General features: G+C 38.5%; 1 protein-coding gene across 1 annotated transcript in view; it reads right to left on the bottom strand.

Moving 5' to 3' along the window:
- Positions 1-555: 555 nt before the first annotated feature.
- Positions 556-26,805, bottom strand: part of HHIP (hedgehog interacting protein) — a 94,248-nt gene continuing 67,998 nt past the window's right edge. The window contains exons 11-13 of the mRNA XM_047717553.1: positions 24,188-24,269; positions 8,115-8,263; positions 556-4,959 (exon numbers count right to left, since the gene is read on the bottom strand). Of these exons, the coding sequence (XP_047573509.1) occupies positions 4,766-4,959; positions 8,115-8,263; positions 24,188-24,269 (425 nt within the window). The 3' untranslated portion in view covers positions 556-4,765. The remainder of the gene's footprint in view (positions 4,960-8,114; positions 8,264-24,187; positions 24,270-26,805) is intronic.

Raw genomic sequence — 26,805 nt, 5'->3', positions numbered from 1 at the left:
CTTACTCTCCTATACAGCTATTTTAAAGCAATTTCCAAAACTTATGAGAAGATATTTAAGAGAAAGAAGTGTTGAAGTTGTCTAGGATTAGTGTTTGGCAGATCTTGTGGTCATGTTCTTAGTATTTTTAATATTGAAATGCTTCTGTTCTTAGGTTTCTACCTTCTTTGACTTCATTAATTACTGGAGGCGGGACTAATTTGGGTTAGTGTGATGAAGAGAAAGAATGTAAGATAGTAAACATTTCTTCAGGATATTCTTTTTTTTTTTAAAGATTTTATTTATTTATTTGACAGAGATCACAGGTAGGCAGAGAGGCAGGCAGAGAGAGGAAGGGAAGCAGGCTCCCTGCTGAGCAGAGAGCCCGATGCGGGGCTCGATTCCAGGACCCTGGGATCATGACCTGAGCCAAAGGCAGAGGCTTTAACCCACTGAGCCACCCAGGCGCCCCACTTCAGGATATTCTAAAGAGGAACTTCCTGAAAGTATTGCCAGCATTCATAATAAGGGGCCCACTAACTTCCTACGGGTAACACAGAAATATGTACATTTTTGGGGCATGAGACTTTGGTCTGATTTCTCTGCCAGTCCAAGTCTCATCCCAGAGGTGGGCAAAGAAGAGATCTGGAATAATCCTTCGCAAAACAGACTCTGTAGATATGGTCATGCCTGAATAGGAAATAGCTACTAACTTCTCCTACTGTTAGCTCAAGCTCTTGCCTGGGATATTTGTGTTTTCCTGTTTGTGAATGATGGAAACAAGGTGAACTGGAGCATCCAGGCTGGTAGTCATTTAGGCGTTTGGTTATTTCTCTCCCTAACTGTAATAGATCAATCTAGTATATTCATATTTGTCTACTGTTCATGATACAGTGTCTGAGCAAATGTGACAGTGGGAGAGGGTATTTTTTTAGGAAAATAGAAAAAAGGTCATAGGCAGGAAAATCAATAGCAACCTACCCCAGGACATCTTCATTATGGGTGCACTGAGGACATATCTGTTCGGTCAAATCCAAAAGAAATGGGAGGGAAGGAAGAGGTTAATGGAAGAAGAACATATAGGAAGTGGGTGGGAGAAGAGAGAGAGAGAGAGGCAGGGGTGGGGGTAGAGAAAAATACTATAGGTACACTTTTTAGAGATGTTAGAACTGTAATTTATCGATCAGCCAACTACATCTGCCTGTGGTATACCTTATTTTCCACTTAAAATTTTGGGTTTGATTTCTCTTTTCTGTTTCAAAGTTAAGAATGTTAGAGTGATAATTAAGTTTAAGTTAATGATACTTTAAAAGACCCTAGATACAGCATCTAACCTTGTGTCTTTCACCTGGTAAGCTTGTTATACAGTTTAAGATGGAGAGATAAAAGCAATATCAAAAGAAACATATTAAAGTTGTTAATAAATCGGTATGTAATCATTTTCAAGGAAATCAATAGAGATTTCCTGCTCTGAAGTATAGAAATGAAAAAGGGAATGGTTTTCTATTTAGGTTGTATTTTTGGAATGTGTAGGTTTCTCTGTTCCTTATGATGTAGTCCATTATCTGAGAAGACTTCTGAGTATCTTTGTGATAAAATATTTTACAATAGCCACAATTCTAAGAAGAAAAGGTATGGGTGGAACTTTTTATCAACACACAAGGTTTTGTTTGTTTGTTTGTTTTTTTAACTCTTCCCTTCTTTTCAATTTAATGATGTGCCGATTCTGTTTTCTTCTCATTACCTTAACTAACTGGTAAGAAAAAAGGTTCTATGAACCAGCACAAGAGTCTGGCAAGAGCAGTGGTAGAGAGTTTTTCTCCAAACCTTTATAACTACTCTAATAGCACTTCACATTAAATTAACAGCCAAAGCGTAAGCTCCAGAATGGACAAAGGGATAATCATATACATTTTTCTATCTCTTTATTTTATTTTTATCTCACATCTCACATGAATCTACACTCATGCCAAGGACATTTTTCTCCATTTTGATTGTGTGCTTTAAGAACCAAGTAGATGTTGCCATTCGCAAGATAAAACAATCACTTTTCCCTAACTCATGTTTGAATCCAATTCCTACCTGCCTATCATAGAGCATTTAAGATAATTCTCCAGTCACATAGTTTAAAAGTCTTATTGGAAAAAAAAAAAGCCAAAAGATTGTTTTTGAAATGATCACAGAGTTTCAGATTTGCAGCCGTCAATTAGCCACTGCTCTTTACGTCTCTCCCAGGAAGAGAAAGAAATGACTCCAATGACTTCACTTCTTTGCTCAGATTTAATATCCATGGATCTTGCTATCTCCTCTTTTAGAAGATTTTGGTCTTTTATGATAATGACTCACAATAGAGAAGGCAGTGACACCTGGGGTACATATGTTTTTCTAAGACATCGGAAACTCCTTCACTTGGGAAAGGACTGTGTAAAAAGTCTGCGCCTGGTCAGTTTTATATAGATATTTTTAAACAGGAGGATTAATGGCAATATAACACCTTTTCTTTTGGAGAGATTCTTTTGAAGAGCTGGAAAGATTAAGTGTGTAAGAAAAAACCTCGGATTTTTCAGATTTTGCTCAATCTATAGCAGTGTCCTTATTGTTTTCGGTGCAACTATGAACAGGAGAATGTGTAATAAAACCGCACGATTTGACAGATTTAGACAGCTGGCTCCCTTACCAGAAGTTCACATTTTGTTAATGTCACCCACGCTGAATAAGGGACGATTAGATGGTAAGGTCCATTTACAAAAATGGTTGTCAGGACATTTTTTTTTTTTTAATTGTAAAACTTTCTGTGATGGAATTCAGTAAAAGGGCTATGAAGAGAAAGCAAGGGAGACAAAAGACTGCTATTAACCTCCAGATGCAGGCTACTGCAGGTTCAGGGCAAGATTTGTCACACTCGTGGGCCAATGAAGTGTTAGTGTGACTAGAAGGGACCACCCCTTTTCTGGGGTAAGAGGGCAATTTGGTCTCCATGCTCATTTAATCCGGAGACTTCTTTGAATAGACTGTCAATTGAATCTAAATTGTGCAAAATTATGCATGCACTTTTTAATGCAGGCTATTGTTCACTAAGCACTGAACCAAGGTTTCTCAACCCATTTCCATTCGGCATGAGGTCACTTGAAACTTAAGTAATCATATATGGAAGACAAGAGCAGTGTACTTAAACAACCTTTCTACATAAATGCTCAGTGTGCTTTAATTGCAAATCTCTCACCTTAAAACAATAGAGAAATACTAGTTACATGATTTTATTCTTTTTAATCGAGGCTCACATTCCTATAGGTAAGGAGCAGATTTGGAAAGTCAGCCTGTGCTGCATAATCTACGCTAGCGTACAATTTAGATTCTGGAAGAACAGATGTTTACAGGACAACTTAGAGCCGGTGTGCACATCATGAGAGATGTTTTCTCAGTAGTGCAAAGAGGCCTTATAATTTTGTTATGATCTGAATGTGGAGCGCTGGCCTCGAAAACCAGTAGGAAAAATGTCTATCAGACTTTCGCTGCTTTAAATTAGAACATGGCCTCTCTTTAAAAACCTGAACAGAACATTTACAAAAAATTATTCATACATTAACCAAAGAGGATTTTCATCGGGTTCTAAAGGAACATATACATTAAAACTCATATTTGGAGAGAATTATTGTTTAAAAAATTTGTACAAGTGACAGCTTACATAGCCAAGATTTGTTAAGAACAAGTGAGCACTTCCCCAGTGAGTTTTGTTCAGTGGGAAATCTGCAACATTCTAATCACATATACACTGACAGTCTTGCTATGGTGAAAAGCGCTTTACATAAGTTTAATGCTGGAATTTTATAAGGATTGGCTGTTTTCTTGCTTTTTCATCCGTCGTTAATGATTACATGTTGGCACAAGGATACATGGCTAGATTAGATCCACAGCACATTAAAGACTGTTTGCTCACTCCCCTTCTTTCCAATTAAGTTGGTGAAAAATGTAACTTTAGTATTTTACAGGACAGGGCAAAGGTGTTTCATCTAGGTGATGTCTATATTATAAAAATAAAATAAAAAATATAAATAGGTAACACAAACCCAGTGCCTATTGTTAGATACAACATATAATAAAAGCAGACCTTTTAGGAAGATTGGTTTTAGAATATGCTGTTATGATTTAATTATAAAACACTTGAAAACAATCTTGAGATTAAACTAGAGTAACCAGATTTCTCAGCCAATGAGAAGGTAAGTGAGTAACATTCTATAACTGGATACACGGATACAAATGAAGATTACAATTTTATATCAAGTCTCCCATTTGGAAATTCATCAGGGAGTTCTGAAACATTCTCTCACATTATAATCCTTTAATATAAAAATATTGCCTTTTTTTTTATTAGATCCATCAGATTGCACAGTCATGTTTCAAAACTCCATTAAGTTGACTTTAGTTATTACAGACAGAAAATTCCTGGGAAGTCAAATAATCTCCTCTGGTGACATAAAAATTCCGTTATCAATTTACAATGGAATTTCTGTGTAAATTACTCCACACAAGGAAACCTATATTTTTAAAACCCATCTCTTAGGCAACCACACGTATAGGGGTTGTGAGTGTGTGTGTGTGTGCGCCTAGGTGAACAAACGTGCCAACATACACACACAGGATCTGCCCATTTCTGGAAAATTATTTTTAAATTAATAAAAGAAAATGAAATCACAGGAAGTGTGTAGCGGGATAACAGTCTTTCTTTTTAATGACAGGATAAAAAATAAATGCCCATTGGAAAGGAATATTCAAACAGTCCCAGAAACTATACAATGTAACTTGTTAGATCCAGCAAATAAGATGTCATGTCAATGATCTGATCAAGAATACCTGCCCGGGTCACTCGGCGGAAGTTTCTGTCCACTTGTTCACACTGAGGACCAAGATATCCTTTTTTACAGAGGCACTTGTTTGGTCTAACACAGACACCTCCATGACGACATGCTGGCTCGCATTTTGCTGGGAGGGGGAAAAAAAAAACCAACAAGCAATAAAATCACACTTTCGTTCTGTATGTCCGAAACAGCACCGAGTAGGAGGCCAACAAGTATTTGATGAGTAGGGGAAGGGAAGAAGCGGAGGAGGTCGCCAGTCACAGAATGATCCAAAAGATAATGAATACAAGAAGGAAAGCAGGTTATGCGGGGGCTAGAAGTCAGTAGAGAATGGAAGACATTTCCAGGAAAGCAGAGATCATGGGAAACAATTTCAATCCCTTGAGGAACTGACTCTGTTTAAAACGAGGATTTCAGCTCTTTAAAACCTCTGTTCCACTAGGGCATTTCCAACAGAGGGCCTTCCAAGTAACTGTATGTTCCCATGCCTCCGGGGCAGGACCTTAAAATGGGAAGGGCCAAGCCTGAAAGGGAGACCTAGCGGCTTCAGCATCTTCGGTGCAGTATAAAGGAACTGTCAGTTCTCAGGTTAGATGGGATCTCTCCCATGTGGATCGACTGCCCTGGATTCTTCTTTCTCTTGGCTCCCGGGGAGTGCATTCTATGGCTTCATCTCTGATTACACTTTCTAGCCCCTGCTTGGGACAGTGTGGTCAGCCAGGGAAGGATATTCATAGCAATCCTTTTCAGGGCTACTCTATACACAGGATCTCTTCGTATAAGGATTTTTACCACTACAATGGTAAATGCAGCAGACTTCGCACCTGAGTGACTCAGTCAGCTAAATGTCTGACTCCTGGTTTTGGCTCAGGTCATGGCTCCATGCTAGGTACGGAGGCTGCTGGAGATTCTCCCTTTCTCTCTGCCCCCGCCCCCCCACACCCCGCTTGCACACTCTCTCTCTAAAATAAATAAATAAATAAATAAATTCTCTTAAAAAAAAAGATCTACTGCTAAAATGAGATGCAGAGATGAAGTTGGTTGTGTATGTTAACTGTGTTTTACTGATGGCTAAATCTGGGATGTGCAGCAACTGTAGACAGAATTGAATTCCTTGAACATGTTTCTTTATACTTTTAGGGGACAAGCTTATTTTAACCTTTTCAAATGCATTAATCAAAACCCAGGGGTCTGAGGTGCCTGGGTGGCTCAGTGGGTTAAGAACCCAGTGGTCCGTGGCTGACAAATGAAAAGGAAAAAGCAAGAGAATAATTAGAGATTTTTTTTTTTTTTAATTTGTAGGAGATGAACTATGTTAGTGTATGAATAAAGCTCTTGCTTGGGTCAAAAACATCATGAATAGAGTACTTTTATAAAATGGTTCTGGTTTATCATATATTCAAACTATTTAAACCAACTAGTAGAAAGATGAAAGTACTGAAAACAAACTTTATGTTATCTCAAAGAATGTCTGTTTTCATCTACAACACCTATTATTATTATTATCTATAATGGTATGTATAATGCCACCTATATTCAAAATAATTTGCTTACCCTTAGTTAAACATACTATTACCAGAAGGCACTCAGTAAATTTTTGTTATCTGCTAACTTGAGGTGACTTAAGAGATTAGGCAAAATACAAAATAAGAAGTACAACAGAATGAACACTGTATAAAAGAAGCAGAGAGAATAGGTATCGTCAGGCATTAAAGGGAGTAGAAGAAAGATATAGTATCAAGAATTAGAATATTTGTGCATTTGAACAGTGATTCTCATTTTTGGGTCAACTATGGAAAAAAGAAGACAGAATGGGTCAATAAAAATAAATATTTGTTTTAACTGATGTAATTACTTAGAGCTTTAATTATGATAGCTCTCTCCTAGACATATAACCCTAGTATTAATCAACCCGGTAGGGTTATCCCTGCTGAAGCAATTTAAGCTTAAAATGTATACTGTATGTGTGACTTTAAATGTTGGCTACATTTTGTTAGACAATATATAGACAAGTTGTGGTTATAATTTTTGAAACAAGCGTATGTTTAGAATAAAGAAAAGACAACATTTAGGCATTAAAGATAATATAAAATATGAATTTGAGGGGCGCCTGGGTGGCTCAGTGGGTTAAGCCGCTGCCTTCGGCTCAGGTCATGATCTCAGGTCCTGGGATCGAGTCCCGCATCGGGCTCTCTCAGCAGGAAGCCTGCTTCCCTCTCTCTCTCTGCCTGCCTCTCTGTATACTTGTGATCTCTCTCTGTCAAATAAATAAATAAAATCTTTAAAAAAAATATGAATTTGAACACATTTTCATTGGCAAGAGATACTTAAACATCTGAGATAGCAGAGATCAAGTTCTTTTGTAAGAAAATGCATATGCATTTAAAAAGGCACTTATCCTTATGGGAAACTTTTTCCAGTTTTACTGAGAAATAAATGGCAGGCATTGCTGTGTAAGTTTCAGGTACACAGCATGATGGTTTGGTTTACATATACTGTGAAATGATTCCCACAACAGATTCAGCTAACACCCATCATCTCATAGATAAAATAAATGAAAATTTCTCCTGAAAATGCACTTTCAACATATACATCTTAAACTAGGTGTCTGAATTTATCTAATTTTCTTCACATCAAGCAGAATTTAAACATCGTTGCATGTAATTGAGGAAATCCCTGGTTAAAGGATAGAGTAACCCTGGGATAAATCTCTTTGGCTGTCTTTGAGCAGCTGCACACCTAGTTGATGGGTCACAAGGGAGTGGGAAAAAGAATTAAAAAAATCTCATAATGTGCCTCTAGATAATTGCGTTTTCCCCTTTTATTTAATAACACCCACTGAAAAACCCTGTTTTTAGTGCATTGTAGCAAGAAAGCAAGCAGTGAAGTTAGGGAGGGCATTTATGGGGTGTCTGGAAAATGCTGGCACTTGGAGAGGGGCTTTGCAAACACTAGGTCATTGGCTGGTGTGAAATCTCAAACCTAGGACTGAGAGCCTGTACAGATGATTGAGTTGTGCTGTGTTCATTCTGTACCTTTTGAAAGGACTCAATTATTTAGAAGTCTTTTACGTTTATGATTAACTTAAAGTGAATTGTTTATAATAGGAACACGGGAAAGATTTCATTTGCAAGTTCAGAAGCAGACTAAGCGTTATTATGATAAATGGATAAGTTTTGAACCGTTGATCATTCTAGAAGAAATAGCTGATGTTAGGTTCTTGAGTTCCCAAGGACTGTCCAATGCCCGGTCTTTCCTAGGGACAGCAGAAACACTCACCAATTCTGCAGAAGTCCCCTTCCCATCCTGGGGTGCAGCAGCACTTGCCCGTTGGGGTACAGTAGCCGTTCCGACAGAGCCGGGAACACTCTGAAGTCAGTGTCTGCGCAGGTTGTACCGTGGCTTTGCATTCCTCAGGCATTAGAGGTCTGCATCAAAAGACAACATTTCCATGTGTATGTTGGTTGAAAATCAGTATTAGGATGAAACCCAGTGATTTCGTAGCTTGCAAAGAATTTCTTTTGCTTTCTAAGGAGACCTTTCTTTTAAGCGGCTCAGAAAGATCAACAACTTTCTGAGAGTTGAAAATCCACCCCAGCGAAGCAAAATCTAACTGACCAGTTTTGAACCAGAGAATATATTAAATATTAAAAGGAACTTTATCGTGATCAAAATTCATTAAAACTGTAATTCTATCGATATTTTCCATTCAGTAGCTAAACATTTCTAGCAGTTAAAATTCTTAAAAAAGATATATCGATATTTTAAAACATTTTTCCCAGATCTATAAAAATTATTAGAATAGTATCTGAGATAGTTTTGCTTGTTATTGGCATATTTGGAAATATCACAGAGCTGAAGGCATTCATCTAAATGAGCACTTGCAGCCTAAAAAAGCTTGGGAATCCATTTTTGTTTCATTTTACATTTCTCTTGAAATACCTGTCTCAGATTGATTTTTCTTGAAGTGGTATCTGTGTGTGTGTGTGCGTGTGTGTGTGTGTGTGTGTGTACTATTGACTCAAAATTTCAACCCTTTATGCAAAAAATAATCCACATATATATACATTTTTATATATACATATGAATTTATATATATATATTTATATATACACACACACACACACACACACACACACACACAGATATGTTTTGTAATCTATGAATAAAAAGAATGCTATCAACAAACAGAAACAAACATCGTATCTGCCTAGGAAAAAGTCATAGACTTTAACTGCTCTAGGACTTTAGAGATGTCTTCAGGAGATTTTTATGCTTCTTACTGTTTCCAACACAAGAGGTTGTCTTTCAAGCTGAGTGAGGCTGGAAGCATGGTCACAACCACTCATTACCTAATCTTGGAGAAACAACAGGCAGTGGTACTCCGCTATCAGTCACTGTGCCTGTGCCGCAGTGTGGTGAGAAGATTCTTTTCAGTACAGGAATGTAAACAAACGCTCATCACCGCTCAACTCACCACCATTAAGATGGCCAAGGCAGTTGGACTCCTTAAGCACCGTTAACAAAGAAGGTGATAATTATAGGTCAAAGCCACTAAAAGAAGTAAATGATATAGCCTTCGGAGATAAGCCAATAATTGGGCCCTGTAGACTCCAGTTTTCTTGAGATAGGTTATCTTGTTATGTCTTTCTGGCAATATAAAGTGATAATACTTTGGGGCCTGACTTCAGGCTGTTCCTACAATGACTCAAAATCGTATTCAAAATATATAGTGACTTCTTTAGGTCCTCTCTCCAATAAACGTCTAACTCTGTGTTGAAAGTACTGTGTTTGCAACTAATGTGACAATTCAGAAAACTCCCTTAAATCTATTCAACCTCTTTTGAAAATCTAGAAGTGGTCAATTTATGTGAAAGGTTGTCAAGGCATTCTATGGACTGCGCGTATTTTCACTCAGACAACACTAATGAATAATTCCCATGTGTTCCCCAAGAGAGTCTTTTTGGGGGTAATGCAGAGGGTTAAGGTGGAAAAATAGTGAAATGGGTATGCCAAGGAAAGTGGAGGCATTAACTTCGCCTTCCTGTTTTGTTGCTCTGTGTTGTTGGCTCTAATTCTTTCTCAATAAAATTCTTACTTTGTGAAACCATGATGTCATTTTTGATCACCAGAAGAGCTGTTTTTCAATAGCTATGAAGTTTCTTTGAGTCGATGACATTTATCCTCCGAGGCTGTGGCATTCAGTAAACAGGTATTTTACTGGTAACTGAAATTCTGTTTATGCAGTTTCTACTGATTACTCCCTCATTCACTGTCTTTCTGACTCGTTCAAAAGGAGATTCTAAACTAGGGTGTGTCAAAAATACATTACATTTTGGGGTACCTGAGTGGCTCAGTTGGTTAAGCGTCCAACTCTTGGTTTCAGCTCAGGTCACGATCTTGGGGTCATGGGATTGAGCCCCGCATCAGAGGTCCATACTCAGCAGGTAATCTGCTGGAGATTTCCTCTCCCTCTATACAACCCCACATGCTTGCTCTCTCCCTCTCTAAAATAAATAAATCTTTAAAATATATATGCTTATATATAAAATATGTATATTTATATATATTACATATGATATACATGATACGTATTTTTATATATATCATATCATGCTATATATGATGCAAAATATGCAGGCACGCAGCTCATACACTACTTGACAATATCGTTTATGTCTGAGCGGATGAGTTTAAAGAGGAGAGGACATCATTTAGGGCAAGAATGTAAATTACCCGTTAAACAACCACCACCAGAAGATGTTGCCCATCTGAGGCAAAGTGTAGGGACACTGATTTGTGTGCACCAGGGAAAGGAATGAGGATGTGACAAATCAGGACCCAATAGTGAAGTAAAGTTCTTCAGGAGAGGGCAACTGCCTCTTGTTTTCCTGCTGATCCTCTAGTTTGATGCTTTGACTGTTTTTCACCAAACATTCAAATATGTGGAAACTCAGATGGCGGGGGGTGCGGGGGGTTAAGTTGTTTTTTGCCTAAGATTTAGTAAATGCTTATCTAGCTGTGGATATAATTATTTCATACTTGGGTCTGTTTAGTTTATATAAAACTATGTAGCTATCATATAAGAACGTGATTCCCTTAAGATTTTATTTAAATACCCAGAAAATAATCTTTTTTTTCTTTAATGAAGTGGCCAACTACCATTCCTCACTTAGCATGTTAAAGAAATCCTCTCCCTCTCTTTAAACTTATTCTACTGGGAATCCATTAATGGAAAATTTTCATGAAGGACAGTCCCGTCCCCCTTTTTTAAAGTAGGTTTTATTTATTTATTTTTTTAAAAGATTTTATTTATTTATTTGACAGAGATCACAAGTAGGCAGAGAGGCAGGCAGTGGTGGTGGGGGGGCGGTGGGCCGCGGCGGAGCTCCCTGCTCTGCAGAGAGCCTGATGTGGGGCTTGATCCCAGGACCCTGAGATCACAACCTGAGCCAAAGGCAGAGGCTTAACCCACTGAGCCACTAAGGCGCCCCCAAGTAGGTTTTTATTTTTATCATGGGGCTTGAATTCATTACCCTGAAATCAAGAGGCCCACACTTTATTGACTGAGCCAGACAGGTGCTCCAAGGACAACCCATCTCTCATAGAATTGTCACTTTTCTTAATGATTGTATTTCCCTTTCTCCTTTCCCATTGCCATTGAAATGAAAGCTTTCTGAAGGCAAAAGGGACATATTCAATCCTCCTGAAGACTAGTCAGTCACTCACTCAGGCAAGTACTATGATCTTTATGGGGCAAGACTAACAAAACAGGGTTCCGACCCTCATGGAGACACCAGGGAGCAGACAGACATTCGAACACAAAAGTCTAACGCAGTGTAGCCTTTGTTACGATGTAGGTGCATGTGAAGTAACACAAGAATGCAGACAAGGAAGCAATTAGTTTAGGATTGAAAGATGTTTTACAAGATGACATTTAAACCACCGAAGTATTTTATCTCTTCAACTACTTATATTCAGAAGAGCTAGAAAACACTACAGAAGCATTCAATGTTAATTGAATGCATATAGTAGGACTATGTTTCCCTCTCTTCTCCTGTGTCCCTCCAGGCCCTAAGAAAATATGTAGAATATGGAAGATACTTAAAAGGCTATTGAATGAATGAATACATAAGGATATGGAATTTTAAGAGAGTGCTTGTTTCTTTTCTGTGCTACTGAGTAAAGATATTAGGAATACATGGACTATTTAGGGGAACGAGATCATTAAAATCTAGCTGTTATACTTCTATATCATAAACTTAAAACTAAAAACACTTGCTATATTTCTGTCGCCTAAATTAAGTCTTACAAAATTTTTCTAAGGCATAGTTAAATTCATTTTCAGTGAAACATTTTTACATTAATCATAGTCATAGTAAATAAACAACCAACAAAGAAGTAAGCATGATATGAAGATAGGATTGTCTTCTCCTCCAACTGGGAATCACGCCAATGTATTAAAATTCATTTTTCTGGTTATGTATTTGATAAGGTCTAACAAAGAGTTTTGGTTATCCCAACCATCCTCCTCTACTCACTCTCTGTTCTAGTGACATTTCTTCCTTCCACTGAAAAGAACAGAAAATTGCAATGAGGAGAACAGAAAAGGGAATAAAAGAAGTAAATGTGAACTTTTACAGTCTCACCTTGAAATAGACCATCATATGTGTACATAATTACTACATATACACAACTACACGGCATCAAAGCAAAAATCTAGAGTATGGGGCGCCTGGGTGGCTCAGTGGGTTAAAGCCTCTGCCTTCAGCTCAGGTCATGATCCCAGGGTCCTGGGATCGAGCCCCACATCGGGCTCTCTGCTCAGCAGGAGCCTGCTTTCCTTCCTCTCTCTGCCTGTCTCTCTGCCTGCTTGTGATCTCTGTCTCTGTCAAATAAATAAATAAAATCTTAAAAAAAAAATCTAGAGTATGTATTTATGTATACATATGTACATATAATATACATATACGCATATAGTGATAGGTTACCTCATTCTTCATTCTTATTTTTATTGGACTGGAAAGTTGGGTGTTTTAATGTAGGTGTACTAAAATTGCTTAAATAGTTTTGTTCTTCTTTTAAACAATCACTTTCTTAACTTTCGGATTCTTATCTCTACTGAATAAAGTCGAAGATATCTTTTAAAGTAGAAAATTTAGCTAAAAGGTTATTGATGTTTGTAATAAGTAATATATCAAATAATAAGTAATAAGTAATATATCAAACCCATTTGTTGATAATTATCTCTATAGTCTTCAAACCTAATTTAAATCAGAAAAATACACTTTACAATCTTGACACTTGACAATGAAACAATAAGGACTAGTACCAAGAAATTGTCCAATATTCTTTAATGCATAAAGCATTGTTTCTGGAAATAGAAACCCACTCTGTCTGGGTTTGAGTAGAAGCATAAAGGTTGAAATACTTTCTCGAAATAAAGGAGAAGTTGAGAAGCATAAGTGATTTGTAACATATCCTACATGATGACTTGTGACTAGCTAAAGCCAACAATGAACGTCTCCAGGTAGTGAGATTATAGATGGTTTTAATTTTATGATATTTAATTTGACAAATGAATAAACAAATCAATAAGTGAGAAGTCCTCTGTGTACCTGGATGGCAGCACAGGGATAATCCTGAGTCTGAGTAGGCCTGCTTTTCAGATTGAGTACGTTAGAAATCTGTCTATTGAGTTTTCCACAAAAAGTGAAGGGACTCATTCTGAAATTTTTGTTAGGGGCCTAGATTTTAAATTCATGTCATTGTCAAACCAGGTAATAAATTGTACTAATACTCACTTATAAAATCCTGACTCATTAGAGGTTTCAGAAGAAGTAATCATTCTAAAGCTTCTCTTAGTCAGCCATCTGCTTAAGGGAGGAAGGTGATGTAAGAACTGTCTCATTCTTGGGCACCTGGGTGTCTCAGTTAGTTAAGCATCTGCTGTCAGCTCAGGTCATGATCCCAGGATTCTGGGGTCAAGCACCAGGTTGGGCTCCCTGCTCAGCTGGGAGTCTGCTTCTCCCTACCCACCTCCCCCGCCCCACCCTGCCGCTATGCCTGTACATGCTCTCTCTCTGTCTCTCAAATGAATAAATTTTTTTTTCAAATGAAAAAATTTTAAAAAGCTTAAAAAAAGAACCCAAACTGTCTTATTCTTTAATCCATATTCACATTGAGACACCTGGAAAAATGTTCCTTTGCTACTGCAACCTTTGCAAAACTAGTTTTCTTGAATGCTTTTTCCTATTCTCATGTGAAAGGGAAAAGTGATAAGTCTAAATCCTTATTATCCAAAGCATGGTACCAGACCGGAAGAACCAGCATCACACAGGAATATCCTAGAAATATAGAGGCTCAGGCCCCTCCCTAGACTTACTGAGTCTACACTCTCCCCAGTTTGTCACGTGATTCCCATATATATTCAAGTTTGAGAAGCACTATTCTAAGTCAGGGCCACTTCCCAGCCAGTAGGAATCGATATGGCCATGAATTAGTGTGGCCAGGGGCTTCCAGGGAAAGAATGCTTTAAAACTGTATGCTTAGATGAAGTCTTCACTCCCGCACAGGCAGGCAGGCTGGCTTTGGAAGCCACCATGGATTCTCTGGTTTAATGGGTTTCCTTACTGTGAGCATTTTGATATGTAGCGATAATCCGTAACCACTCCTCCTTTCACCAGTACTCAGCGTGCTCTTTTACCTAGAAAGCGGTAAGGGAGTGGAGACTTCTCCTGATGGGATAGATTTTTCTGTCCCACTTGTCTAGCCTGGGGCATAGGCGTAGCCCTATCTTCGTAGAATGGCCTGGTCATCTCTCACTTACTCATTTCAGTGCTTTTCTCCAAGGTCAATACATAAATTGATTTTTTTCTTTAGTCTGAATGTTCACTAAATTCTTCTTGTTCACATTAACATTTAACTTTTCAGAGTCGGTTTATCCACAAGGAGTAGAAGTTGCGATATTACTGGATTTACAGCCTATTTTGGGACCATACATAGCCATTTTGTGCCAACTAGTGAAACAATACAGGATACAAATTCCATTTGGCTGCAAGGAATCTTATACATTCATTCAAGGATATAATGCAATCATATCCAGGTAAGAGAACAGAGAAAATGGAATCATTTCTGCATAACCATGCAATATTGGTCTCATTGGGACTTTGTGGCAGTATAGATGGCAATACTCATTTTCTAACAGGATTTTTCAAGTACCATTTGAAGTACTCTTTTAAAAATTATTTTTTTATTTAAGTAATCTCTATACCCAAAGTGGGGCTTGAACCCACGACCCCAAGATCAAGAGTCGCATACTCTTTGGACTGAGCCAGGCAAGCGCCCCCTATTTGAGGTAGCTAAAGGAATACTGTTCTTGACATTATATCACAGGTAGGCTGCAGAAATATCCTTTTTAAAAAATATCTATTTATTCATTTGAGAAAGAGGGAGAGGGAGCGTAAGCAAGCAAGTGGGGGACAGGCAGAGGAAGAGAATTTCCCAGCCGACTCCCCACTGAGCATGGAGCCCCATGAGGGGCTTGATTTCACAACCCATGAGATCATGACCTGAGCTGAAACCAAGAGTCAGACAGACGCTTAACTGACTGAGCCACCCAGGCGCCCCAGAAATATCTTTTTGTATATGTCCTAAGCAACCTTGATATTGGAGAAAAGGGAAACATAATTTAAATTCAAGGATAGCTCTGAAGTTATATACAGTTTGTATCATGTTAAAATTTTTAATTTGTACTGTATATTTCTAGAATTCCAATTTAGGATGGAGAAAGCCTTATTTCCAGACATTGCTTTGAACTACTACATTTCTCTACTCTACAATATGCTGAAAATATGGGCCTGGGCCTCGGCCGTTTTTTCTGAGACCAATGTCGTCTTCATTTTGAAGTCTGCAGTTTAAATGCTGAGTATATGCTTACTTAAGAAATAGTGCTGATGGACTCTAATACCTGAGCAGTTTGGGATTGAGTGAGCACTGAACTCAAAGCGGGAAGAGGCAGTGATGATTTAATGAGGGGAGCTACAGATTTGGCTATCTAGTGCTGACAAGATTCTCGAACTTCCACAAATCTCGCTTAATTTTGTTCTACATCTGAAGATGCAACCACAATAAAAGCTAGTTACACGTAGTCTGGAACTATCTTCTGGACCAGTGTTCTTTCGACTCAACAAGCCCTCTTTAGGAAAAAGCGAGTAAGGCACCCATATTTCAGGCCCTGCTAATCTCACCATCCAAACACCACCACCACAATACACAAGTATCTGAGAGGATGTATGGATCTCCTTCATTCAGCTTTTCAGGTTAACTCAATGTATATACATTTCCATGGGGAAATTAGGAAATGAAAAGTTATGTATTTCCTTAAAGGGAAAACCTAGGAAAAATAATTAATGAGACTAGATGGTAATGTCATCTGCTTTTACAAACCCAAAATGGCCAATTTTACTAAATTGCCTTCAGTGTCTGTTGCATTATGTTTTTAATGTCCTAAATTCAGAAACCGGTCTACCCCCACTTATTAGTGGTGAATACAGAAAAACAGGCCTTTCCACTTTAATTCAACGTACACGTTCCTGAAATATCTTGTATGCTACAAAATTGCATACTAAAAATAATAAGGCTTATGGGAAAAATAGGTTTGGGGCAGACCACTTAAGATCAGTGCAACTTATTAAGTAAAACACTAAAACAGCAAAATCTGGTACCTAGGGGGAGAGTTTGGGCAGCCCTGTGAGAGTGGGCAGGAGATGGAGGCTGCCTCAGTTGAATTCAGGAATACCTAAAACCAAAATGGTGCTGGAGGTGGGCCATGAACTCCTGGGGGAACGTGCCACCTGCAGAGAGCCCACGCTGAAAGAACACCTCACTGGGGAGGGGAACCCAGTACGGATGCTTGTTTATTTTACCTCTCAGCTCAGAAACCTCCTCTGCTTTGCAACAGCCTGACTGAGGGTTTGTTCTTTTTCTTAGAATTCTGGCCATACTTGCTTGGAAAGCTACATAATTTCCATGTTATGTAGTCATCATTCTCTTTTATATGTGAGCTAATTAGTGTTGAAGAAAAGCACAGTGGAGCAGAACGGACTGGGCCAGGGAGCCAAATCACGGTCAATTTTACCTCTCTCAGTATCCATAGCTCTCTGGGCCATTAATTTGGCAATTTATAGTGTATAATGTTCTCACATAATTGTTTTTGTCCCTAAGTGTTATCTCAAATAATATTTACATTTTTGATAATGCATGTGATCCCCAATTAAAATAAAAATAAGCTCCTTAGAGGATGGTACTAAGTTCCCCCCTATATTCTCCCTCTATAGCACATAATACATGATCTTGAATACAGGGACAGGTACAAGATACTTGTAGACTATTAAATCTCCTGATCTAATCTTGGAGTATAACTGTACTTACTTTGATATGATAAAAATAAAAACTGAAAAAAAAAAGCCACTGCTTCCTAATATAAAGAAGGAAAGATGGGGCACCTTGGTGGCTCAGATGGTTAAGTGTCTGCCTTCGGCCCAGGTCATGATCCTGGGGTCCTGGGATGGAGCCTTGCATTGGGCTCCCTGCTCAGCGGGGAGCCTGCCTCTCCCTCTTCCTCTACTGTGCTCCCTGTTTGTGTTCTCTCACTCTCTCTGTCAAATAAATAAATTAAAATCTTAAAAAAAAAAAAGAAGGAATATATTCTGTTCAGAATTATTGTCCAAAAGCAAGTTTGATCTTAAAAACTTAATTCATAAACCATAACTTTAGGTAAAAAATATGAGACATGAAATAAGAAATGTTTGTAATTGGGAAAATAGACATTTCAAAAATTACTTTGATTACATTATAATTCAAAAGACTTAAAGACCTACAGTGTTTTTTTATTTATAAATCACTAAATAATAATAATAATAATAATAATAATAATAAATATTTTTCCCACTTAAAGCTGTAGAAGTACCAGTGTTTTAATTTTATATCAGAGGAAGGCAGAAATTTTAAAGATCACTGAATACTTTAAATGGGAAGCAAAAATTGGACACAAGCTTCTGTCCTTTAACAGAACGCAAGAGGGGTGACTGGTTGGCACAGTGGGTTAAGCCTCTGCCTCTGCTCAGGCCATGGTCTTGGGGTCCTGGGATCAAGCCCTGCATCAGGCTTTCTGCTTAGCTGGGAGCCTGCTTCCCCCTCTCTCTCTGCCTGCCTTTCTGCCTATTTGTGATCTCCCTGTCAAATAAATAAATGAAATCTTAAAAAAAACCTTAAAAAAATAAAAGCTTACAACTCCTTTAAAGAAAAAAAAAAAAAAAAAGAACACAAGAATGTCAGTTTAAATTCTCTTTTAAGACTATTAGGGTGACAAATTCCCAAATTTTGATGTTACACTTTTTGATTCATTTGTCAATGTTGACAAAAGCAAGTCATGTGAACTTTTAACTTGAGCACAATGAATTAGTTTAAAAAAAAAAAAATACACCTTATTCAGGGTACCTGGGTGGTTCCATTCGTAGAGCATGTGACTCTTGATCTCAGGGTTGTAAGCCTGTGTTAGGTGTAGAGATTACTTAAAAATAAAAATCTTAAAAAAACAATAAAAATAATTAAAAGTACACCTTCCTCTAGAAAACATCTTATTACAAATATATGTAGCTGTTTCATGCAAGGTTAGATTTGCCTTTATCTCAAATACTGCAATATCTGATACATTGCCTTACAATGGAAGTACAGAAAATTCAGAAGATCTGATAATATCCGACTTTTCCCATTGTCCCAGGCAGGGGAGAAACATGGCAACGAAAAGAAATGCTTTTAGGAGTTTTCAACACTTAACACCTGAGTCTCATTTTGAAAAATATGTTCTTCATTATTTTACACTTTATATTTTTTTAACAAGCGCCATTGGAAAGTGGTAATTCAACCAAGTCTTCATTGCAATCTGTAGGCAGTGATATTCTAACATTCAAAATTGATAGTTTAAGAGAGACTTTAATTAGCCTTCAGCAGAACATTCCTTTGAATGCTATGGTCATATGTCACATATCCAGGGACTAGGAGATATATAGATATGTATCTATAGATACATATCTATATATCTATATATATGAGCCTTTAAAATGACATGGTCACTTGGATAAAATTTTTTTCATAACTTGTTATTTAATATTTTCTATTTATTTTGAAATGGGTGATGGCTCTACACAGCAGGGTGTGCCTGAGCTGAGTTTGTTTAAATGTGTGTGAATATATACACATGCAAATCCTGGCAAAGTAGGACTAAAATTCCAGTGTATCTGTAGGTCATTACCATACATTATGTATGCATGCTCATTCATTCATTGGAAGCTCCTACTTTGATCTTATCCCATTCTTTGATAACAGATCTTCAAAATTTCAAATGCTATGGGGCAGCTTAGGGAGGACCGCTTAGCCACAAATGTACCGCACGTAAAGTACCATGCATTAAGATTAAATATAAGGGGGCAGATAAGAAAATATCTCTGTCTTCCATTCTCGGATATGTCAAGAAATAATAACAGTGAAACATAGAACATGCTTCCCTGTCTTTGAGACGTCAAATCCACCATGCTGCATGGATTTTTATAGGGCATATACTTGCTCATGACCTCTAGTGTTCAGAAATTCTGTCATGTTTGAAAACTAGTCCCTGGTGGAGCCCGTATCCCTGTTAATAGCTGAAAGGTCAATGGAGCTGCTAAACAGTTTGTATTACTGTCCGGGTGGCCATGAAAACACGGCCTGCGGCAAGAGGACTTGGCAGCTGGGTCAACAGGCACTGTGGGGATTTCTCAACCTAGGGGGGCCACTTGCATAAAACTTTGACTGATGAATTGGGACTCGACTGGCTTATTGGGCTACAGCCTCTCTATTATGTGTGACCTTCTTTAGGATGGCAGAGCTGCCTCCTGGCTCCCTGAGACATATGTGAAGGATAAACAGAACGGATGTCCTCTTAGGAAGTGAGTTTTTTGGGGGGAAAAGAAAACAACAATAACAACAACAAAACCCAAAAGACAAACCCACTCTTCAGCATCTAGTATAATTAGGAGTAGGGTGAAGATATTAAGAAGAAAATAAGCAAAAGGCAGTAAATAGGGCCATGGAGGGGAGGCGTGTGGAGGAGGCACGGGGATGGGAGGTTGTGGGGAGCAGTCTTTGATATTGGTCACAGGAGTTTGATGATGGAACATTTCTGTGAAATGACCTCCCAAGCCTGAATTTGCATTGTTAATTTATAGACCTCTCTGGGGAAGGGTCTGCGTGACTTGGTTGGATCACAGATAAGCAGTATGTTAAAATATAGAATGACTGGGTACGTAGTAATTGAATCAGTACGATTAAGAATAATTTTGTTTTATAAATTCCTGGAGAAATAACCCTGAAAACATTTCAAAATAATTTAAAAAAAAGTCATTTGGTCTCATCTGATGCAAAAATTAAAGATCTTGGGCAGCAGTGTGAAAAAAATTGCGTTCGATAAACACAAAGCTTAGAAGGTACGTAAACTATTAGAATTGTTTAATTTCCACCCCTCAGGTGCATTTATTTGATTCTGAAAAGACTGAATTAAGAGTAAGCATCTAGGGCATGATTTGGACATCTGGAAACTCAGCATCAAGAGCTCTTGAGAGCTCCATAGACACCTTTACTCCAAGGTTGGAAAGACAACCTTCAAAGTTGAGCGATCACCTGAAAATAATTCTTGAATGCAGAGAATGAATACCAACCATATTAAACATATTAAGGCATTTACTGTGTTTTAAATGTATGATTTAATCATTTTTAAGAACACTTTAAGAGCACTCCGCAGAAATGAGGAAGAGCAGAAATACTGATGAACTCCATTGATGGGCAAAGGGGGAGAGAAGTGTGAAGGAACTTGATGCAGGCACCCCCAATAAGGAAGATTCCAAGACAAGACCAGTTGCCTCCCTGTCCTGCCGGGATGACTTGTTCCTAACAGTTGATCCATCTTGGGCGGCGTGACTAAGTGAAATTACAATTATTGCCCTTCTCTCTTGTGTCCAGTGTATTCAATCTGTTTTCTGGAACTGCTGGCCAAGGGAGCTCCCCCAACCAGGGCAGGCAGAACCCCGTGCTGAAGACTTTTTGGGACCCAGTGAGTTGATTCAGCAAGCTGGGTGACTGGGATTAACTCGAACCTAATTCCACTCTCTGACAAGATGCAACTGTTTTGCTTTTGACAATACTCCTGAAGTGTGCTCAGTGTTCTAACGTGGAGGGAAATTCACTCCTTCCCTACTTTTTCTTTAAATGACTCCTAAGATCTACTTAAGGAAAGCAGAGTTGTAGTCTTATTGAATTTTCATTTTTTTAAATTATGAATAAAGGTATTCGGCTTTTACAACAGATTATCTTGCCATCCTTTTCTGAGGTGGATGCCCACTGTAAAATGATTTTGAACTTATGTAAATGATTACGTAACATAAGCCTTAGACCAGACTGTCCTTATAGACTGAGGCAGTCAGTAACGCTGTAACCTCACCCGCCTTTGCCAAAATGGCTTCAGAATATCGAAGATGGTTTTTATTTTTTTATTTTTAAAGATTTTATTTATTTATCTGACAGACAGAGATCACAAGTAGGCAGAGAGGCAGGCAGAGAGAGGAGGAAACAGGCTCTCTGTTGAGCAGAGAGCCCCATGGGGGGCTCGATCCTAGGACCCTGGGATCATGACCTGAGCCAAAGGCAGAGGCTTTAACCCACTGAGCCACTCAGGCATCCCCAAAGATGATTTTTAAATCCCTTGTCTTCTTTATATGTGAGTGTGTGTGTGTGTGTGTGTGTGTGTGTAGGGAAAAACAGAAAAAAACCCCACACACCTATGATAAGAATGTAACTTCTATGACATGTAATACAGAACTTTTTTTTTTTTTTTTAAAGTTCATGCTGGGCATGAGCTCACAACCCTGAGATCAAGACCCGAGCTGAGACCAAGAGCTTGATACTTAACCAACTAAGCTACCCAGGCACCCCAAACATAAAAATTTTATAATTTGTTGTTATTCTCTTCCAGGACCTTGAGTGAAGTGCTGTGTGAAAATAGTGACTCTAAAAACATTATTCTAATGAGTCTGGAGACTCCTCCACAAGATACAATTAACCTAAGAATTTAATTTGAGTTAGATTTTTGATATAACAAGAAATGTCTATCACAAGAAATGTTTTCCAGTTGATGAGGCCCTGGCTTCAAATTCTCCCTCAAAAGTTTTAGAGAAACAATTTGGCTCTGCAGCAGACACTCTGAACACTGTCACACTAGTAATTAGTTTGTGTTTCTAAAATAATCCCGTTCACATACACTAAAGTATCTGCTTATACAGAACTTCAACTCATCTAGGGAGAAATACTATAATAATAAACGTTGGCATCCAAATTGAAACAGCATGAGCCTCCCAACAAATGTTTATGAAAACATTTGTTTTCTTACAGTCAGCTTCATTTTGAAATTTATGTCTATGTCTGTGTACAAGGACGGTGTGTTTGGGACTCTGTTACTCCCACCACCTTCTGAAAACCAAACACACATCTTAACCCTGGCCCCACACGTGACAGGACTCACCAGAAACAGGCACCGTAATGAGAAGTCAGGCCTTTCAGGTATGTCACTCTGAGACCACCCTACTAGAGGAGGCCCCAAGATCACAAAGCCAAGGTCCCTTATGGAAACCCTGGTAATTAGACACTAATAATGGATGGAAGGTGTAAAATTGACCTCAACTCACCACCAGCAGACTAAACAATCCAGATGAAGAGAGAAAGATTTTGTGAGGAGGAGGGAGAATTCATTATAATACTACCAGGAAGCTTGTAAAAGCTTGTAAAAGCTTATCAACTTTGACAAACATAGTGGAATAATGACTATTTGGAATCGAAGGGCATGAGATCTGAGTGAAATCCCTAGACATTATTATGAATCAGGAGAATGCTGCTACTTTGTTTGATTTTTGTTCTTAACATTGTCAACTTCAACCGTCATCGAAATGTCTGATATTTTTTCCACTCATTACTTTGCTTTTCACAAAGAGGGCATTTGTTTCACAGCTGAAGAGGAAAAGATCTCCTACAATACATGGATGGGTGCTTCTCTTACTGGGGAAGAAAATGTGTATTGTTACATAGAGGAGGAACGTGACGGGGTGTGACAGATGAATACATGTGATATGCCGACAGACCATTTAGAATTGATTACTCCTCTTCATGTTCTGTAGTACAATTGTCAGCTTAAACTTTTCTCAAGAAAGACAGTGTTTTGTGGTATGGGAAAAGGAGGAAGATCTCTAGTTAGTCTGTGATTTTTGGGAAAAAACCTACATCATAACTTACAAGTAGAATGTTTAAATTGTAACTAAATTCATGCTTTTAGCAAACTTTTAAGGTTATTAGAATTCCTTCTTCTTAAAGAGACTTGAAATGTGGGGATTTAAATATGCATATGGGCTCATGAAGATAAGTTATTACAGAGAGAATCTGAAATTCACAGCATGGTATAGCTAGAGTCTGACAACTGTGTGTTCAACAGTAGTGCTATCTGAGGACACCCTAGGTTCTATGAACAGTTATTTCTAAGCTGATGACTAATATCTTTTTGATAGTATATAATTTTAGCAGCTGTTGATAGTTCCGACGTTACCCATGAAAAGAACAACTGACTTATTATGATTCAAGATAATGCTGCTGTGATGGGTGGCTAGAAAGGAGTAGGGGGGATAAGTATATTTTTTAAAAGATTCAACATTTGAGTCTTCCTCTTGCTGGGATAAATGACAACATTTCTTCAGTTTCCATTTGTTTCGTCACAGAAGCCTGCATGAGAGCTGTGAGCTGCCAGATAGTTTGGAAATGAGGCTCGGATGCTGAACTGCCATTTGGCTTATCTTGATTACCTGATGAAAAAATCATACTGAACAGCTGTAATGTCTGCCAGTATGGTTCATTTTCTAGAAATAACCGGAGAGTTTATTGCTTCCAACATGAAAGCTAAAGCCACAGCCCTACCTCGGGTCCTCCTCTGCGCATAACGGAGGAAGCTGATTCCACAAACAGAAGGCTGCATTCTGATGGCAACAAGAATGACATGACTGTGTGGACACAGTAAGGCTCTAAAGTCCAGCAGAGTCAAGTCCAGCCCTCACAGACCGGAGCTGAGGGTCCTCCCAGGACAGCACCTGGCCTACCTATATGCTAGGCCAAAGTGTTCATCTTTGTGGACTGGTAACTGCCACTCATCATCACCAATTTGAACACAGTAAAACAACTTGGAGAAACATTATTTGCCTTAAAGGTATATGAAGAGATCTCACCTTTTGGGATCTATGATTTTGTAGAGTTTTCCATTGTGAGTCTGGGTCATACTTTTACTACTTGATAGGATATAAACTTCACCTGTGAAGATAGAAATACAGTAAGTTAATTTATAGTATCACAAGGCCTTACTGCCTATTGCCTAAGCAGATACTTGATAGAAATCGGTAAGTGGATATTTTATATTTATTTATTTATTTTAAAAAAGGTTTTATTTATTTATTTGACAGAAAGAGAGATCACAAGCAAGCAGAGAGGCAGGCGGGGGAGGGGGGGGAAGCAGGCTCCCTGCTGAGCAAAGAGCCTGAAATGGGGCTCAATCCCAGGACCCTGAGATCATGACCTGAACCAAAGGCAGCAGCTTAAACCACTGAGCCACCCAGGCGCCCCTTATATTTATTTTTTATATCTATTTGTAGTTCTATGTGTATATGCATGTGTGGGTGTATGTGTATTTGTGTGTATCTGTATCTATCTGTATTATCTCCATGTATCCTCAGGAAGATCACTCGTCTAAAGATGGTGAGAGTTTTGCAAGTCTACCTTCACAGTGCATTCAGAATCCAATCACGTCTCCCCACATCCTACTACTATCCCAGAGCAAGCGGATATCCGTTTCTCCTGGATTAGGACAGCAGCCCCCTAACTGATCCCCCCACTTCTACCCTCGCTCTTCAATATTTAATTTCAACATACCAACCCCAGAAATGTTTTTAAAGCAAGTTACATCATTTAAGTTGGATCATACTCCTTTATTTCAATACCTCCATTGGCTTCTAATCTTTCCTAGAGCAAAAGTAAGTCCTGACATTGACCTGTGACGTCCCCCCTTATTGCTCTGTCTGACCTTCTATCTGCAGTGTGTCACCCTCTTGTTCCCTCCTCCCTAGTCTCGCTGGTCTTTTGGCTTTGCACACAGGAGGGATCTGTCCCTGTCTCCTACCTAAGGTCACTGCTGTTTCAGGCTTTTCCTGCCCCAGGCTCCCGACTTCCTCAGCTTCTGTTCTAGGCTCTACCGGTCTCAGCATTGGTCCCAAGTTGTCTCTGGCTTTAAAATTCATATTTGGTTCTCATTCATAAAATAGTCCTTGATTTAGTCTCTATTTTTGTATTCTACGATACAATGGCTTTTTTTTTTTTTAAGCACACTCTACTACTTTCTTACTTCTGGAAAGGATGTTTTGGGGCTTATACTAAAAATACAGACACAATAGGAAAAAATGAAGTTAAGAGGCATAGGAATGTAAGCAAAAAAAATTAATATTTATTTTGTCAAGTACTTTATGTATTTTATTTCATTTAATCCTTACAACGAACCTCCTGGATTTATAGCTAAACACACACACACACACACACACACAGAAAACAGACTCTCAATACTTTTTGTTTCAAAAAGTGCAAAAACCTACTCATTTTCTTATATGGCTCTTTGGTTTTTTTTTTTTTTTTTTTTTTTTCCGAGAGATGAACTTTATTGCAAGCACCCTCTGGCGAGGTTCCACGATGCACAGAAAGAGAGAGAGGGGGATAGTGAGTCGGGGAAGTCGCCGCTCTTTGGTTTTTTTAATCTTCTTAAAATTTTTTGAAGTCTTATCTATTTAGGTAATCTCTACACCCAGCACGGAGCTTGAACCCACAGCCCCAAGATCAAGAGTAGCACACTCCTCCCGTTGAGCCAGCCAAGCACCCGCTTTTTAAAAAAAGGAATCCCTATACCCCACATAGGGTTCAGACTCACAACCCCGAGATCAGAAGTTGGGTTGCTCTACTGACCTAGCTAGCCAGACAACCCCCACAATGTGGCTCTTAATTAAAGCCAAAGAGTTTCACATTAAAGCATAATTCAGTGAAAGCATGTTTAATTATAATTATATAGTATATACGATGCTATAGCTTCCAGACCCTAAGGATTGTATATGCTTCCTTTGTTAGTTCTGCTCCCAACATGGTATTAAGGGCAGATAGATGTCTGGGTATTTTAACCAATGGTGGTGACACTAACAGGTGATTGATGGTGAGTCATGTGCAGTCAGATCTGGGGAAAACAGAATGATTCAGTCACAGCATCTAAATATTCATCTCTAATTCTGCCACAAACCATTTAATCCTCATTTATATTTTAAAACCAGAGTTTGCCAGTGAAACTTAGATTATATAGCAGAGGATTTCAGTGAGAAAGTGTTATTTCTTTGGTTCTTTTGAGTGAGCTAGGAGATATCCAGGGAAAATTAACTGTAAATGTTTTCAATTCTGGAATAAGAAAAGAAGGGATTTGAGGACTCTTCTTTAAATCTTTACATTTCTGTAGCTCTGAAATATGTGTTAAGTCCCCTTGTTAACTTAAGTGAATGGCATGGAACTATTCCTGATAAATTCTGCATTTGATGTATTGAAACCAAAGCTGGACTTCTAGGGAAAATATTCTGATTTAGGGGCACCTGGGGGGCTCAGTCAGTTAAGTGCCTATCTTCGGCTTAGGTCGTGATTCCGGGGTCCTGGGATTGAGCCCCGCATCGGGTTCCCTCCTCAGTGGGGTGTCTTCTTCTCTGTCTCGCTCTGCCTATGGTTCTCTCTGCCTGTGCACTCTCTCTCTCTCTCTCTGTCTCTCTTTCTGACA

The sequence above is a fragment of the Lutra lutra genome, chromosome 2, assembly GCF_902655055.1.
Source record: "Lutra lutra chromosome 2, mLutLut1.2, whole genome shotgun sequence".
NCBI classification, from domain to species: Eukaryota; Metazoa; Chordata; class Mammalia; order Carnivora; family Mustelidae; genus Lutra; species Lutra lutra.
This window is presented reverse-complemented; position numbering and strand designations above follow the sequence as displayed.